The sequence below is a fragment of the Macaca fascicularis genome, chromosome 14, assembly GCF_037993035.2.
Source record: "Macaca fascicularis isolate 582-1 chromosome 14, T2T-MFA8v1.1".
NCBI lineage: Eukaryota > Metazoa > Chordata > Mammalia > Primates > Cercopithecidae > Macaca > Macaca fascicularis.
Window position 1 is genome coordinate 53,891,760 of NC_088388.1, and position 16,519 is coordinate 53,908,278.

A 16,519-nucleotide genomic window follows, 5' to 3' on the forward strand; every position below is an offset into this window, starting at 1 on the left:
ACTTTGGGAGGCCAAGGCGGGTGGATCACCTGAGGTCAGGAGTTCAAGACCAGCCTGGCCAACATAGCAAAAACCTGTCTCTAGAAAAAGTAAAAAAATTAGCTGGCATGGTGGTGCACACCTGTAATCCCAGCTACTCGGGAGGCTGAGGAAGAAGAATTGCTTGAATCCACGAGGCAGAGGTTGCCATGAGCCGAGATCGCACCATTGCACTCCGGCCTGGGCAATAAGAGTGAAACTCCATCTCAAAAAAAAAAAAACTATCAGCTTCATTTAGACTCTGCATTTTTATTTTAACAAGTAACATTTCTAGGGCTATTAATGAAGGTCCTAACTTACATTTGAAAAAAGAGATTTTATTTTTAAGATCCTCCCTTCACCCCACCTCAAAACCGCAGCCAACTCTGATGCTATCTACGTGATCTTTTTCTAATTGGTCTCTTGCCACACTTGGGAAGGATAGGAGAGATTAAATGAGCAACTCCGGGGAAAAAAACAGAGCAAAGGGACTGAAGGAAAAATCAAGTATCAAGTAAAGATTATACCAGAATGCTACATCACATGGAAGTTTAAGTCTGTAGTGCACACAGGCTCTCAGAAATTTAGTAGTAATAGGATTTCTGGATTTTGACTTTGTAAATTTTTAAATGATTTAATTTCCTACATTATTAATATCTCAGAAAATAAATATATCTGGGAAAATAGGCAACTATCATACCCAACATCATAACAAAGGGTTCTTTAGTTTTTCCATCAGTTTTTTCTCCCTCATTCACTAGCTAAAAACAAGGTACTATCAGACACAAATTCATTTAAGGTGACTTTTTTATTATTAAAATTAGGTAGAAATAAAATAGCCAAACAAGCATAAAACATAAGACATGCCTTGATATTAAACAAAAATACTAACATGCTGTTACTTGCTCTGCTGATTATCACACTAAGGCAATTACATCAGCAGTCTACCTGTAAAAATTTCTTCTTCATTTCATCAAAGATATTTTGTCTGCATCTCCAAAACACATCCTATGGTATATAAGAACAAAATGAATTACAAATTATTTATATAAAATAAAGGGAAAAGACAGTGAAATGAGAACAATTAACCTAAAAACATTTTTGCAATAAAATATTAATTAAAGTATTAGTACATCATCTAGAATTTTATTCATGAATGTGCAAAGTTACTAAAAATCTATGATAAAGAGGTGATAAAGAATAAGATAAATATGGAAAATAGCCACATTTTAACAAAGAATGATAGCTTAAGAATTGTGTGTAAATCAAATGTTGTAAGTCACATAATATTTTGTGTCCAGTAAAGAAATTCTGTAGTTCTCTGCACTAAAGGAAACCAAGAGAGCTCTTGATTTTGCTAGTCTCTAAATTTAAATTTTTCACATGATAGCTAACCTTAAAACAAGGCTGCTTAACAATATCCTTCACAACTATTTTATTTTAATATATATCTCCTTCTTATGAGTTTAACAATTAAATTACAATTAATACAACAACATATAAAAGGAAATAAAAGTAACCTATAATCAAGAGATCATCTCTTGAAAAACTTTGATTTTACATCACTCTACACTTTTTCTGTACATATTTTGTTTTATTCTCCCTTCTTTACTTAATAAAAAGAAATCAACATATTCTTTTAAAAGGTGCTTTTACTTTGACAATAGAAATATATTTCTGTTATAATAGCAACATACAGTTTTCTGAAAAGCAACTCTAAAATAGCCACCATTGCTCTCATCTCATCTTCTCCATTCTATGCACATATTATATAGAGAGAGTACTTTTAACCAAATAGGACAATTTTATATACCAGTATTTGAAATCTACTTCTTGTCCCTCAATACTCACTTATTTTTCTGTGCCAAAACATTTAGTTTAAAAACTGCAGTGTTCCATTATATAGACAAACCATAATTTAATTAATCTGCTATTAATGGGCATTTAAGCACCTCCAAATACATTGCTTGTTTGTATACTTTTTCCTTAAGACAATTTCTTAAAGAAAGAATTACTAGATCAAAGTATATGTACTCATTTTTAGAATTTTTAATACATGGTGCCTTCAAAAAAAAATTGTTGAACTGCAACTATCTTTCAACACTCTTCTCCCAACACTGTTCACCCTGCCCTCAAGGAGGTGATGTTGTGCAGTGGTAACTAAACTATAAACAAATCTAAACTATCAGGCATCCACTATCCTTCAGGGTCTTTATGTATCTGTACCATGTACCTGGAATACTTTTTCCTGGATGTCCTCACCTCCTTTGCTCAAGTATCACTGCTTTGGGACTTTAAAACATGTCCAGAAATTCTTTGACTTGCCTCCCTACATAAAGTAGGAGTCTAACTTGCCTCCAGCAAAAGTAGGAGGCTAATTCCAGTCCCCTTCAATACAGACCAGCCTTAGTGACTCCCTGTAATACACAGCATGATTTTCAAGGCTGGATTAGAAAAGGTGTAATAACTTCCTCCTGGCCCTCAGATCCTTATTATTAGAACCCAGCCTCCATGCTGTGAGGAAGGAAGCCAAGTAGCCACTGGAAAGACTCTGTGTAGATGTTCCAGCCACATCCCAAATGAGATCTCAGCAGACAACCAGCATCAACCACCTACATGTTGAGTGAGGAAGCTTTCAGACGATTCCAGCCCCCAGCCTTTCTGCTGCCCCCAGCTGATGTCTAGCAGAGCAGAAACAAGCTGTTTCAGCCTAACCTTACCCAAACTGCACATCTATGAGAAAAGTCACTAGATCTGGGGGCAGATTGTTATATAGCAAAAGATAATCTGAATAGTTAATTTCTCAATCAAGTCCTTCTCTCACCATCTTATCTAACATTCCAATCCTGTTGGTGCTCCTTATCTCCCAATGTATGAAACAATGATTTTCAAACACTGAACAAGAGGCAACACAGGTAATGACCCCTGTGAAAGCAGAAACAAAAATGGTGAGCCACCTTCTAGGCTGCAGTGCAGGGAGGGAGAACGCAGGTGGAGTCCAGCAATCTCCCTGAGTTACAAGATAGAGTTGGGAGTTCAGGGGGTGGAAAGAGCTACAATTCGCAGGGCAGGATACAGGGCAGAAGAAAGCTGGACTCTGTGCAAACAGCAAGCTCCAAGAGACCTACAGTGCATCCCCCTAGAGTGTTCGGCTGATTTCTCATCAGCATATGTGTGTAAAGAGAGTGCCTGAGGCAAGGGAAAGAACCACAGGAAAGAATCCCTGGTTCCACAGGAAAAAGAACCACAGGAAAAAATTCCCACCAATCAGAATTTTTTTTTTTGAGAGAGAGAGAGTCTCGCTCTGTTGCCAGGCTGGAGTGCAGTGGTGCGATCTCGGCTCACTGCAACCTCTGCCTCCTGGGTTCAAGCAATTCTCCTGCCTCAGCCTCCCGTGTAGCTGGGACTACAGGCATGTGCCACCACGCCCAGTTAATTTTTGCATTTTTTAGTAGAGATGTGGTTTCACCATGTTGGCCAGGATGGTCTCAATCTCTTGACCTCATGATCTGTTCCGCCTCAGCCTCCCAAAGTGCTGAGATTACATGCATGCGCCACTGCACTCAGCCGCCCACCAACCAGAATTTTTTAAATCTCGTAATACACAGGGCATCAGATAAGGGTACTCAAGAGGGTACTGTCTTAGTAGTGGGACCAAATTAGACCTAATCTAAAGACTACTCTGGTCCAACCTTAGAAAGCTTAAAAGCAAAACTCAAAAGGATCAAACTGTTTACAAATAAACCATCTGCATCTAAGAACAAAACTCAAGAATATTTGCAGGAATAAAAAACATCCAGGACCCATCAAGGTAAAATTCTCAATGTCTGGCATCCCATTGGAAAAAAATAAACATGCAAAGAAGCAAGAAACTATGACCCACATGAAGAGAAAAAAAATCAGTATCTAAGATAACAAATAACATTGGATGGTATTAACAAACGTAAGCACTGATGAATATGAATGAATGAATGCTTAAGACACAGCACAAGAAACTATTAAAATTAAAACAAAGAGAGGAAAAAGAATGAAAAGAGAAAGAACAGAAAAGCAGGATAATTTTCTTACCAGAAACCATGGAGGCCAGAAGGAAGTGGCACAGTATTTTTCAGGTGCTTACAGAAAATAACCGTCAAACCAGAATCCAATAACCAGCAGAAATGCCCTTCAAAAACGACCCAGGAATTGCTTTAATAATCAAGTGGAACTCAAGACATTCTCAGATGAAGGAAAACTCAAAAGAATTTGCATCCAGTGGCACTACCCTACAGGAAGGAACAGCTAAAGACAGTTCTTTAAACAAAAGAGAAATCATCAAAGAAACCTTAGAACATCAGGAAAAAAGAACACAGAAAGTAAAAATACAGCTAAATGTAATACATTTTCCTTCTCCTCTTGAGTTTTTGTTAAAGACTTGACAGTTGAGGAAAAAACTAAAACATTGTCTAATGTGGTTACAAGTCAAGCAAATATTTAACACAATTATAAATAGAGTAGGGTAAAAATACATAAAGGGAGATGAGGTTTCTACATTTCACTTGAACTAGTAAAATAACACCAGTAGACTGTGATAAGTTGATATACGTTGTGTCATACCTAAAGAAGCCATCAAGAAAGCTATACTAAGGGAAACAAGAAAAATACTACAAATTACTCAAAATAGAATTAGACAAATGTTCAAATAACCCACAGGAAAACAAGAAAAAGACAACAGAGAAAAAAAAAAGAAACGGAAAACAAAAAAATAAAATGTCACACTTAAGCTCTAATATAATAATCATTACATCAAATATAAATGATCTAAATACACCAATTACCAGCATAGAAATTGTTTTGGCTCACAGTTTTGGAGACTAGGAAATCCAATATCAAGATGCCAGCATCTGGCAAGGGCTTTCCTGCTACATGGTAACATGATGAAAGGCATCACATGGTGCAAGAGCAAAAAGAGGGTGAAAGAGAGGGTAAACTCACTCCCACAATAATGAACCCACTCCTGTCCATTCATGAGGGCAGAGCTCTCATGATCTAAATACCTCTTAAAGGTATTTGACATCTCTCAATACTGTCATAATAGAAACTAGATTTCCACATGAATTTTGAAGATGACAAATATTCAAACCATAGTAAAGTTTGATGTAAATCTTATCAAAATCCCAGCAAGACTTTTTGAAAATTTTGATGATTATCCTGAAACTTACAGGGAAAGGCAAAGGAATCAGAATAACTAAAAGGATATTGAAAAAGAATAAAGTGAGAGGTCTCAGTTTACCTGATTTTAACATTTAATATACACCAACAGTAATCAAGACTGTGTAGTATTGGTAGAGAGATAAACAGATCAATGTCACAATAGAGACCTACACAAATATGCACAACTGATTTTTGCCTAGGTACAAAAGCAACTCAATGGAAGAAAAATAATCTTTCCAAAAATGATGCTAGAACATTTCATTCAGACATCCAGAAGCAAAAGAAAAAAAAAAATTCTCAACCTAACTCTACATCTTATATTTAAATTAACATAAATGTGGACCATAAACATAAACGGAAAACATAAAACTATAAAACCTTTAGGAAAACACATAGGAGAAAATGTTCTCCGAATACAGGCTAGGCAGAATCCTTAGCCTTGACACCAAAATCATAATCCATAAAAGGAAAAATTGATAAATAAGACTTCATCAAAACTTAAAATGTCTACTATGCAAAGATTATTTTAAGGATTAAAGTTACAGACTGGGAGAAAATATTTCAAGCCACATAATCAACAAAGGATTAGTATGTAGAATATATAAAGAACTCTGAAAACCTACAGTAAAAAAGTAAACAATCCAATTAGAACATAGACAAAAATCATGAAAAGACATTTCAATGAAGAGTGTAAACAGATGCAAATAAGCACATAAAAAGATGTACAACATACTAACCATTAGATAAATGCAAATTAATACCACAATGAAATATTACCACATAGTTTTCAGAATGGTTAAAAAAAAAAATAGTGGCAACATCAAATACTGGCAAAGAAGCACAGAAACAATCTCTCATGCCTTCCTGTAAAATGGTACAGCTACTCTGGAAAACAGTCCGGTAACTTAAAAAAAAAAAAAAAAAACTATATATACAACTTAGAAATTGCACTTTTCAACATTTATCACAGATGAAATAATTATGTTCACACAAAAACAAATACAGGAATGCTTATGGCAGCTTTACTCACAATAGCTCAAAACTGCAAACCCAGATGTTTTTCATCAACTAAATGGTTAAACAGATTACAGTACATCCATACCATGGAAAACTACTAAGCAATAAATAGGAACCAACTATTGATATATGTAACAACCTGAATAAAATTCCAGAGAATTATACTAAATTTTAAAAAACCAACCCCAAAAGACTCTACAATCTATGATTTCGTTTTTACAACACTCTTAACCAAGTATAGAAATGGAGAGGAGATTAGTGATTGCCAGGTATTAAAGAGGGAATAGGGAGTGAAACGGAAGTGAGTGTAGTTACAAAGGGCAACATGAGGGATCCTTGTGGTGAAGAAAATGTTCTATATCTTGACTCTACCACTGTCAATATCTTGGTTCTGATACTGTATTATAGTTTCATAAGGTGTTACCATTAGCGTAGATTGGGTGAAGAATACATGAGATATCTCTGTTTTATTTCTCCAAACTACAAGTAAATGTACAATTATCTCAAATGGAAAGTTAGTTAAAACATTGTCTATTCCACTATTTTTCAACCTCTCCTTCCTGGAGACTGAAAGAGGACTGCCTGTTTAAAACCTTGGAGCTGATGAGAGGAGGGTACTCCTGAGAATGTGCAACCACATGCTGGTCTTCATGCTGATTTGCAGCCCCAATTCACACCATCTAGTGGTAAAAAAAAAACTCCAAGCCAAGAATTGCTTGGAAAATGGTTCTAAAATAGAGATATTCCCAGGCACCTGGCAGAAACAATCATAAATTCTTCCTGGAAGGAATCACATAAGTGCAACTAATTTCCACAAAAAGTATTTTCATAAGAAAAATGAACCGCTCACATTTTTAAAAAACCACTGTGTGCATACGTAAACATGATACCATTTTAAAGAGAGTCAGCTAAGAATAAAATACAGTAGATGACATCCACAAAAACTTCAATACTGAAACTATCAGTTACATTATAAAATAAATGTTTAACATGCTTCAAGAAATAAAAAAGTGGGTTCAAAATTGAGTCTTGAGCAGAATTCCTAGAAAATAATAGAAATTAAAAACACAAAATTTAACAGCATATTTAAAATATATGAAAAAAGAATTAATGAACTCTATGTAAGAGAACTAAAGACATTTTCTAAACTTCTAGTGACACAGAGATGTAAAACATTAGAGCATTAAGAGACATGAAGGATAGAGTAAGAAGACCTAATATCTATCCTGAAGAGAGAGAATGAAAGCAGAGGGAATATTTAAATAAATAATGGCTTAGAACTTAGAGTTAAGAATCTCAACACATCTCAAGCAGAGTAAATAAAGGAAGAATAATTTATATGTAGTCAGAGAGGGCCAGGCACAGTGGCTCAGGCCTGTAATCCCAGCACTTTGAAAGGCCCAGGTGGGCAGATTACCTGAGGTCAGGAGTTCAAGACCAGCATGGCCAACATGGTGAAATCCCGTCTCTACCAAAAATACAAAATTAGCTGGGTGTGGTGGCACACACTGTAATCCCAACTACTTGGGAGGCTGAGGCAGGAGAATCACTTGAACCCTAGAGACAGAGGTTGCAGTGAGCCAAGATGGCACCACGGTACTCCAGCCTGGGCAACAGAGTGAAACTTCGTTGCAAACAATAAAAGCAAAAATTAAAAATTAAAAAAAAAATGCAGTCAGAGAGAAACAACAGATTACCTTAAAAGAAACAACTAGACTAACGCCTAATTTGTCAATAGGAAAAAATGTGGGTCATAAGACTGGAGCATGATATTTTCATTGTTGTGAGAGAAAATAACTGTTATCCCAGAAAGCTACAAACAGCAAAAATATCTATCAGGAATGTAAAAACAGAGATTTCTGTCACCAATAGATTATCATTAAAGAAACTCCTTAAAAAATGTATTACAGGAAAAAAGAAAGTGACCCCAGAAGGAAGGTGATGAATCCTGACCTAGCCACCCAGCCTGATGACAGTGAAGCATGCCTGATTTCTATTAAATTACCATAGTGCCATCTTCATCTAGTACTATAATCATGTTCATCACCATGACAACTTTCTAGAAGAACCAACACCAACTCAGGGGAACACAATGCCTAAACAATTAGCTCATATATGCCATCTAATCAGGCACAGACAGACTTTGCTTATCTGATATGAAACAAATTGTTCATGGGTTTCAGCTCTAAAAACACCTATCACTTTCCCTCTCCTGAGCCTTGAGTCTTATCCTGACCACCAACCCTTTGTTATTGGATCTAGTTCCCAGCTTAATAGTAAAATTGTTACTCATTGTTCAATCTTTGGTCACGAAGCTTTTATTTTCTCTTTAACAAAGGAGATAGGAGAGAAATGAATAGCTACAAAGATTAACTCAAAATAGATAAAGACCTATATGTAAGAGCTAGAACTATAAAAACTCTTAGAAGAAAACAAATGGGAAAAGTTTCATGACGTTGGATTTGGCAATGATTTCTTGGACATGATACCAAGACACAGGCAGCGAAAGAAAAATAAATAACTTGGACTTCATCAAAATTAAAACTTTTGTACATCAAAGGGCAGTATCAGAGTAAAAAGACAACTCAGAATGGGAGAAAATATTTGCAAACCATGTATCTTATAAGAGATTAATATCCCAAATATACAATGAATTCTTATAACCTAACAACAGGAAAACCCAAATACCCTGATTAAAAAATGGACAAAGAACTTAAACATTTCTCCAAAGAATATGTAAAAACAAACAACAAGCACATAAACACATGGTTAACATCAGCAATCATCAGGGAAATGCAAATCAGAAATCACAAAGAGTAACGACTTCACACTCATTACAGGATGGCCACTGAAATGAAAAAGAGAGAGATAAGGAAAATAAATAACAAGTGTTGGTAAGGATATGGGGAAACTGGAACTCTGGTAGGAATGTAAAATGGCGCAGCCACTGTGGAAAACAGTTTGGTGGTTACTCACAAAATTAAACATAGTATTACCATAAGATCCAGCAGTGTTTCAACAAGCAATTACTAACATACATGAAACGCCTGAAAAAAACAGAAAGTCTCAGCAAATAAATAACAGATAAAACCGAAATGAAAACTAATTAGGTGGGCTCAATAGCAGAATGAAGATGACAAAAGAATCAGTGAACTGAAGATAAAAATAATGGAAATTACCCAGTTTGAACAATAAAGAAAAAAAACAGACCCTAAAACAATGATCAGTGGCAAGCACCTGCATGACTGTAACAAAAGATCTAACATTCATGTCATTCAAATCCGGGAAGAAAAGAAGAAAGAGGGCAAGTTTAAAAAGTACTCAAAGAAACAACTGCTGAAAACTTCCCAAATTTGGCAAAAGACATTAACCTACATACTCAAGAAGTTGACCAAACCCCAAATAAGGTAAACCTAAAGAAATCCATCTCAAGATGCATCATAATCAAATCCTTTAAGAACTAAAGGCAGAGAAAGATTTTTTCAAGTATTTAGGGAAAAACCCATCTTAACTATAAGGGTAAAACAATTCAAATGACAGCAGATTTCTCTGATCTCATCACAACAGAGGCAGAAGGAAGTGGCACAACACTTCAAGGGCTGAAAGAAGAGCTGTCAACCCAGAATTACACATCCAGTGAAAATATCCTTCAGGAATCACAGAGAAATCAAGACATTCTCAGATGAAGAAAAACGAAGAGATTTGATGCCAGCAGACCTAACCTAAAAGAAAATGGTTAAGGAAAGTTATCTAAATAGAAATAAAAATGCTAAAAATCTACTTTACATTAAAAATAAAATACGATTATTATATTCTATGATAATGTATAAATATGATATACACACATACACAGTTTCAAAAAGGAATGAAATCCTGATACAATTCCACAACACGAAAAAACCCTAAGGACATGCTAAGTGAAATAAGCCAGTCACAAAAGGACAAATACTATATGAGATACCTACACTAGTCAAATTCATAGAGATAGAAAGTAGAATGGTGGTTGCCAGAGGTTAGGAGCAGGGAGGAATGGCAAGTTGTTTAATAGGTACATGGCTTCAGTTTTGTAAGACGAAAAGAGTTCTGTGGATAGATGATGGTGATGGTAGTACAACAATAAGAATGTACTTAGTACCACAGAACTGTACATACTTAAAGACGGTTAAGATGGTAAATTTTATGTTATGTGTATTTTACAATTTTTTAAAAATAAATTTTTAAAAAATAAATATCTTAACTCCATAAATTTGTGGAAGAAGCAATACTGCCAGCAGACTAGGTTTCCAACATGTCTACATTACAAACACATACTATATATAGGCATATTATAAATATGTATAAATATATAGAAGCATAAATAAATTCCTACATTTTTCTTGTAATAAAAAATTTTAACTGTTTATTAAAGAAATTAATATAATTTGAGTGGATATATCCATACATATATAGAGAGAAATAGATATAAAATAAATACAGCTCTTACTCATATATGTGTTTGTGTGCATATTTTCTAGCTCCTTCCACTGAAAGGACTAGAAGCAATGATATCACTATAACAGTAGTACAATTAGAACCCAGATCTCAATTTCTAAGTATCATTCTTCAGAAAAAGAACCTAGAGGTCTTTGCAGAAATGGCTAATCTTAGAATTAGGGCTGAGAAATTACAAGAATTTGGGATATCTTGTACTGCCAGAAAACAAGCACTCGAAGAATGGCGTGTGTATGTTAAGAGGTCATAAAAAATCAGGTGAAAGGGTTCTCACTGGCCAAATGTGGAAAAATTTAAACATTAAAATAAATAAATGATTTATTCAATGTAAAAGTTAACGTTAAAAAGATAGTTACACAGCATAAGAAATAATCAAATAACAAAGAATGTATTTGTAGGTATTCTGAAAATTTAAATAAACATGTCTTATTTGCTAAATAATACTAAAATACTGACAGTGGACAGTAAAGATTAAAGAACAGTTACAATTGGCTTATTACTCAAGGATCCCTTCAAAACATTTACTTTCAGTATTAAAATTCACTTTGCTTACTTAAAATCTAAAATGTTAGCTATAGAAGCTAAGTGGCAGAAAGCTGTGTTCTTAAATTAAATATGACAAGTCTGATCATATTTTTTAAAAATCTGACTTTTTACTCAGTGTATTTCGATTTAGGAATAAATGTAAATAAAAGAGAACTAAAAGTAAAAACATCAAATTTGACATTAATCAAGTTATAATTTTTTAGCATTTTCTCAATTTCTAAGTTTTTGAGCATCAAATTGCTTTTCTATTTTTGTGATTTCATGTTTTGAATGCTTCCATTTTAAAGTGAATGAAAACTGAAGCTAAAGTACGTTATTAAAATATACCACATTTCCCATGACTCATCAATTTAAAAATCAAATCTCAACATTTCTAAATAATCAAGCCTTTCTAATAAACATCTCTAGAAATCACTATATCAGAAAATAATGCAAACTATACTAACATAAAAATTCAAGAGTTTCTTAGTATCCACTTTATCTTCAACTCCATTCCCACTAGTATCCCTCTACAATTTCCCCTAAATGGCTCAGTCTTCTTAGCCCTAAGTGGATGGGAGGTGGGTAGATGATGAGAGATTACTTAAAGGGTACAATATATGCTACTCAGGCAATGGATACCCTAAAATACCTGCCTTCACCACTACACAATCTATGCACGTAATAAAATTATACTTGTAGGCTGGGTGTGGTGGCTCATGCCTGTAATCTCAATAATCTGGGAGGCCAAGGTGGGAGGATCACTTGAGCCCAAGAGTTCGAGACCAGCCTGGGCAACATGGCGAGACCCTATGTCTAATAAAGAAAAAAAAATTATACTTGTAGCCCATACATTTATACAAATTAAAAAGAGAAAAGTCTTCTTAGCCTTAGCTTTTCTACCACTGTCAAATTATATCCAGAATATCTAGCTGTAGGTTCAAATTTCTCAAAAAATTTTATTTTCTTTATCTAGGATTTATATCAGTTTTTCTAAAAATGTGTAATTTATTTCCTCTTGCTTATATACTCAAGGAAAACAAACATGTCAAAGGATGTGAGGAGACTTGTCAGGAATACACAAACACTTCAGAAAATCATAAAGACACAACAAGAACATGAAAAAAACCCACAATGTATATAAGAAGATAAGTAGATTCTTACGCACAATTCTGCTTAGCTAAGAAATGAAAACAGCTATTTTACAATGTTTACTAGTAAAAACAAATCACAGAATTAGAAAATCTAAGTTCTACACAGAATTCTGTAAGCAAAATACATTCACTCAGAAAAATAATTTCATAATGTGTTATAGCTGAAGCTTTTGGAAGCATAAAGTGTGCTTTAAAAAATTCTAATTTCTAGAAACTGATTTTGAAACAGAAAATTTTGTAATCTCACTTTAAATTGTGAATTTTTTAGTGCAATAAGGGCTTTTACTACTGAAATGAAGTTTGATGATAATCACACTCTGTTTTAATTTGCTTCCTAAATTCAAATCCTCCTATGTGTGTTTTCCTCAAAAAAAAAAAAAAAAAAGACTTTGTACCTGTTCTAAAAGCCTAAAGCAGTAAAGAAATTATAAGTAGATTTGCTTTATTATTCTAGTTAAATACAAATTCTGTGATAAAGTAATCTGTTTTAGCACGTGGTATGAATTTTCTGAATTTAAATTAATAAACATGTTATAAATTACATGTCACTATATGACATTTGTTTCTAAATTATATACCATAAAAACACTCAAGTAATAAAACATAACTAGGCTGACTTGGATAAAGTATACTTTTAAAATTTTGTAAAAATACTTATTTTCATACCTGCCCACTGTGCTCTAGTATTAGGGTGTCCCTCAGGTAAATGCATTCCATTTTATTCTAAAACAGTCATGAAATAAGCTCCCAGAACCCCACAGTATTAAAATTAGAAAATAAATACAACTCTTTTGATCCTATGTAACTTATTTTTAGTTGTTGCAACAAATTACATCAAGTACTCATTCAATTAACAGGAAACTAAAAATGCAAAGTTTTAGAACTTAAAAAGAATAGTTTACAATCCATTTAACTATGATTGACCTATTTTGACAATTAAAAACCAACCAACCAGATGGCTCATCACACTCAACATAGCTGTATTCAAAGTTGGATGGGGCTGAGTGTGGTGGCCCACACCTATAATCCCAGCACTTTGGGAGGCCAAGGCAGCCGAATCACCTGAGGTCAGGAGTTCGAGACCACCCTAGCCAACATGGTGCAACCCCATCTCTACTAAAAAATACAAAAATTAGCTGGGCGTGGTAGCACATGCCTGTAATTCCAGCTACTCAGGAGGCTGGGGCAGGAGAATCGCTTGAATCTGGGAGGCGGAGGCTGCAGCGAGCGGAGATCATGTCACTATACTAAAGCTTGGGCGACAGAGCGGGACTCGTCTCAAAAATAGATTAAGATAAGATAAGATAAGATAAAATAAAAGTTGGATGGACCTTTGAACATCAGATGAGGCTCCTTATTTTACAGATGAAGACAAAGAAATTGGGAAACCTTAAGTGACTTGCCCAACATCACATTTGAACACGGGTCTTTCTAAATAACAGAGGCCTTCTGATGACTGTAAAATGCTGACATGTTTGCAGCATTAAAATTGTGATGTATTACTTTTCCTCTCACTTTTATCCTAATATTCTTCCCACTCTGCCTTGCTTCTTTTAATAATAGAATTGGCCATGGGTAACTCACTAATAATATACTGTAGGTATCTAAACTTAGAAACCAAAACTATTCTCAGGAGGCGAAATAAAACATCCTTTACTATTTCTGTTATCTTTACTTTTGATTACAGCTAAGATTTCCTCTGAGAGTAGGCTGTTGTTGAGAAGCAGTGACTCAGCTTGTGAAATTACTGACTTGTTTATAGGTTATGAACATTTTACTCATTATTACTAAATCAAGGGAGCTTGTTTATATTATCTGTTACCATGCATTTTATTTAAAAGCATGGATAATTCTTAGAATATTAAATTGTTTTAATACTTTAAACATGAAATTATACATCTAAAAAAAATGTTAATGCTACTTAACACTTTTTAAAGATTGTTTATTTCCTATTAGAGTGACCTATGGTACAAGAACAATGGACTGCAAAGTCAAAAGATCTAGACTAGACTCCTTAAGTCAAAGTGGCTACTTTTCATCTAGCTGTGTAATCCTACACAAATCATTTAACTTATCTCTCACTCTCAGGGTCCTAAAAGTAAATATATCCTCTGCTCAGTGGTAGGCTGGGCAGGAGAATCACTTGAACCCAGGAAGCAGAGGTTGTGGTGAGTGGAGATTGCACCATTGCACTCCAGCCTGGGCAACAAGAGCGAAACTCCGTATCAAAAATAAATAAATAAAAAAATAAGAAAAGAAAAGAAACAAAATATATCCTCCACTCAGTTTTTCCTTTTTTTTTTTTTTTCCCTTCTGTTGACCAGGTTGGAGTGCAGTGGCGCGATCTTGGCTCACTGCAGCCTACAACTCCCGGGTTCAAGCAATTCTGTCTCAGCCTCCCAAGTAGCTGGAACTACAGGCGTGTGCTACCACTCCCAGATAATTTTTGTATTTTTAGTAGAGATGGGATTTTGCCATGTTGGCCAAGCTGGTCTCGAACTTCTGACCTCAAATGATTCGCCTGCCTCAGCCTCCCAAAGTGCTGGGATTACAGGTGTGAGCCACGGCGCCCGGCCATCCACATAGTTTTTCTATCGAAGGGGAGAACTTCTTGAAAATGCTCTATAAATTATAGTAACACCATACAAAAATAAGGTATTATTATAGAACTATCAGTTACTACCCTTGAGGAACATCTGCAAAGATCTTTTGTTTTCTGACCGGCCTTCTCACAAGGTTTCAAAACCTGCATGGAAAGAAAAACTATGTAGATACAGAATTTAGAGACAAAATTTATACCTTATGTGGTCTTACTCATTCATTTAACAAATGAAAGAATAAAACAAAGACCAGAAAGGTTAAGCAACTAAGGTAAAACCAAACCACTGAGTTTTCTGATTCCCAAACTACTGTCCTTTCCACCAGGTCAGTTACTATGTAAATCCCTTTCTCAAAAAACCTACCAAAATTATAACTAGCATCATGCTAACATTATTATCGGTTTTCCCTATATAAATCACAAACTCTTTGATGATACTCTTTTTATTCCTCTCCCTCCTATCAGTACCTAGCAAAACCTTAAATATGTAATACATAAATAAAGGACGCTGGATTAAGCTTAATAAAAACCAGTATTAAGCACATGAAAAGATGCTCTACATTATCAGTCATTAGGAAAATGCAAACTAAAAGCACAAACAGATACCACCGCTACACACTTATTAAAATGGTTAAAAAAAAAATAAACTTAAAAAAGACCCTGACATTGCCAAGTAATAACAAAGATGCAGAACAACCAGAATTCTCAGACATTGCTGTCTAGAATGCACAAACGTTACAGCCATTTCAGAAGAAAATTTGGCAGTTTTAAAAAGTTAAACATACACTTACCGTATGAAGACATATGTCCACCCAAAAACTTGTATACAAATATTTATAGTAGCTTTATTCAGAATCAACAAAAACTGGAAACAACCCAAATGTTTATCAGCTGGTAAATGGATAAACAAATTGTAGCATTCAGCAATAAAAAGGAATAGACTACTGATAGAATCAACAACATAAATGAATCTCAAATGTTTTATGCTAGATGAAAAAATTCCTACCCAAAACGCTACCATACTATATGATTCCATGTACACGACATTCTGGAAAAGGTAAAACATGAGGTCAGAAAACAGATCAGTGGTTACCAGAGCCTGGAGGAAAGGGAAGGGAACTGATTACAAGAGACAACAGAGAACTTTTTCGAGGTGATGAAGAGACAACGGAGAACTTTTCTGAGATGATGGATATATTCTATATTTTGACTATGGTAGTGGTTGTACAACTGTGTTTCTCAAAACTTATAAAACTGTATACTTCAAAAGGATGAATTTTTCTATATATAAATAATACCTCAGTAATACTGATTAAAAAAAAAAAAATCTCACTTATGCCCTTTCATTACCTGAGACCCTAAGTAACTTATTGAGTTTCTATGGCCTTTATAGTTTTTCTTACCGAGAAAATGGAGGGGCTATAACATTAGTATTTAACCGTCACCAGTGGAGCATGTCCAGGTTCTTGGCGTTTTGAACAAATAATTGGACAAAATGCACTAACAAAGCAAGGAAAAGAAT

At 34.6% G+C, this 16,519-nt stretch overlaps 1 protein-coding gene across 14 annotated transcripts in view; it reads right to left on the reverse strand.

Moving 5' to 3' along the window:
• USP47 (ubiquitin specific peptidase 47) overlaps positions 1-16,519 on the reverse strand; it is a 116,158-nt gene that overhangs the window by 83,851 nt on the left and 15,788 nt on the right. For 3 of the 14 annotated variants that reach the window (XM_065528542.2, XM_005578605.5, XM_074014288.1), the window contains exon 2: positions 967-1,026. The exons of 6 other annotated variants lie outside the window; for them this stretch is intronic. In XM_065528542.2, the coding sequence (XP_065384614.1) occupies positions 967-987 (21 nt within the window). In that variant the 5' untranslated portion in view covers positions 988-1,026. Of the gene's footprint in view, positions 1-910; positions 1,027-4,086; positions 4,184-16,519 lie in introns of all 14 variants that reach the window. 5 more of the 14 variants (XM_074014286.1, XM_074014285.1, XM_074014289.1 and 2 more) reach the window with 3 other exon arrangements.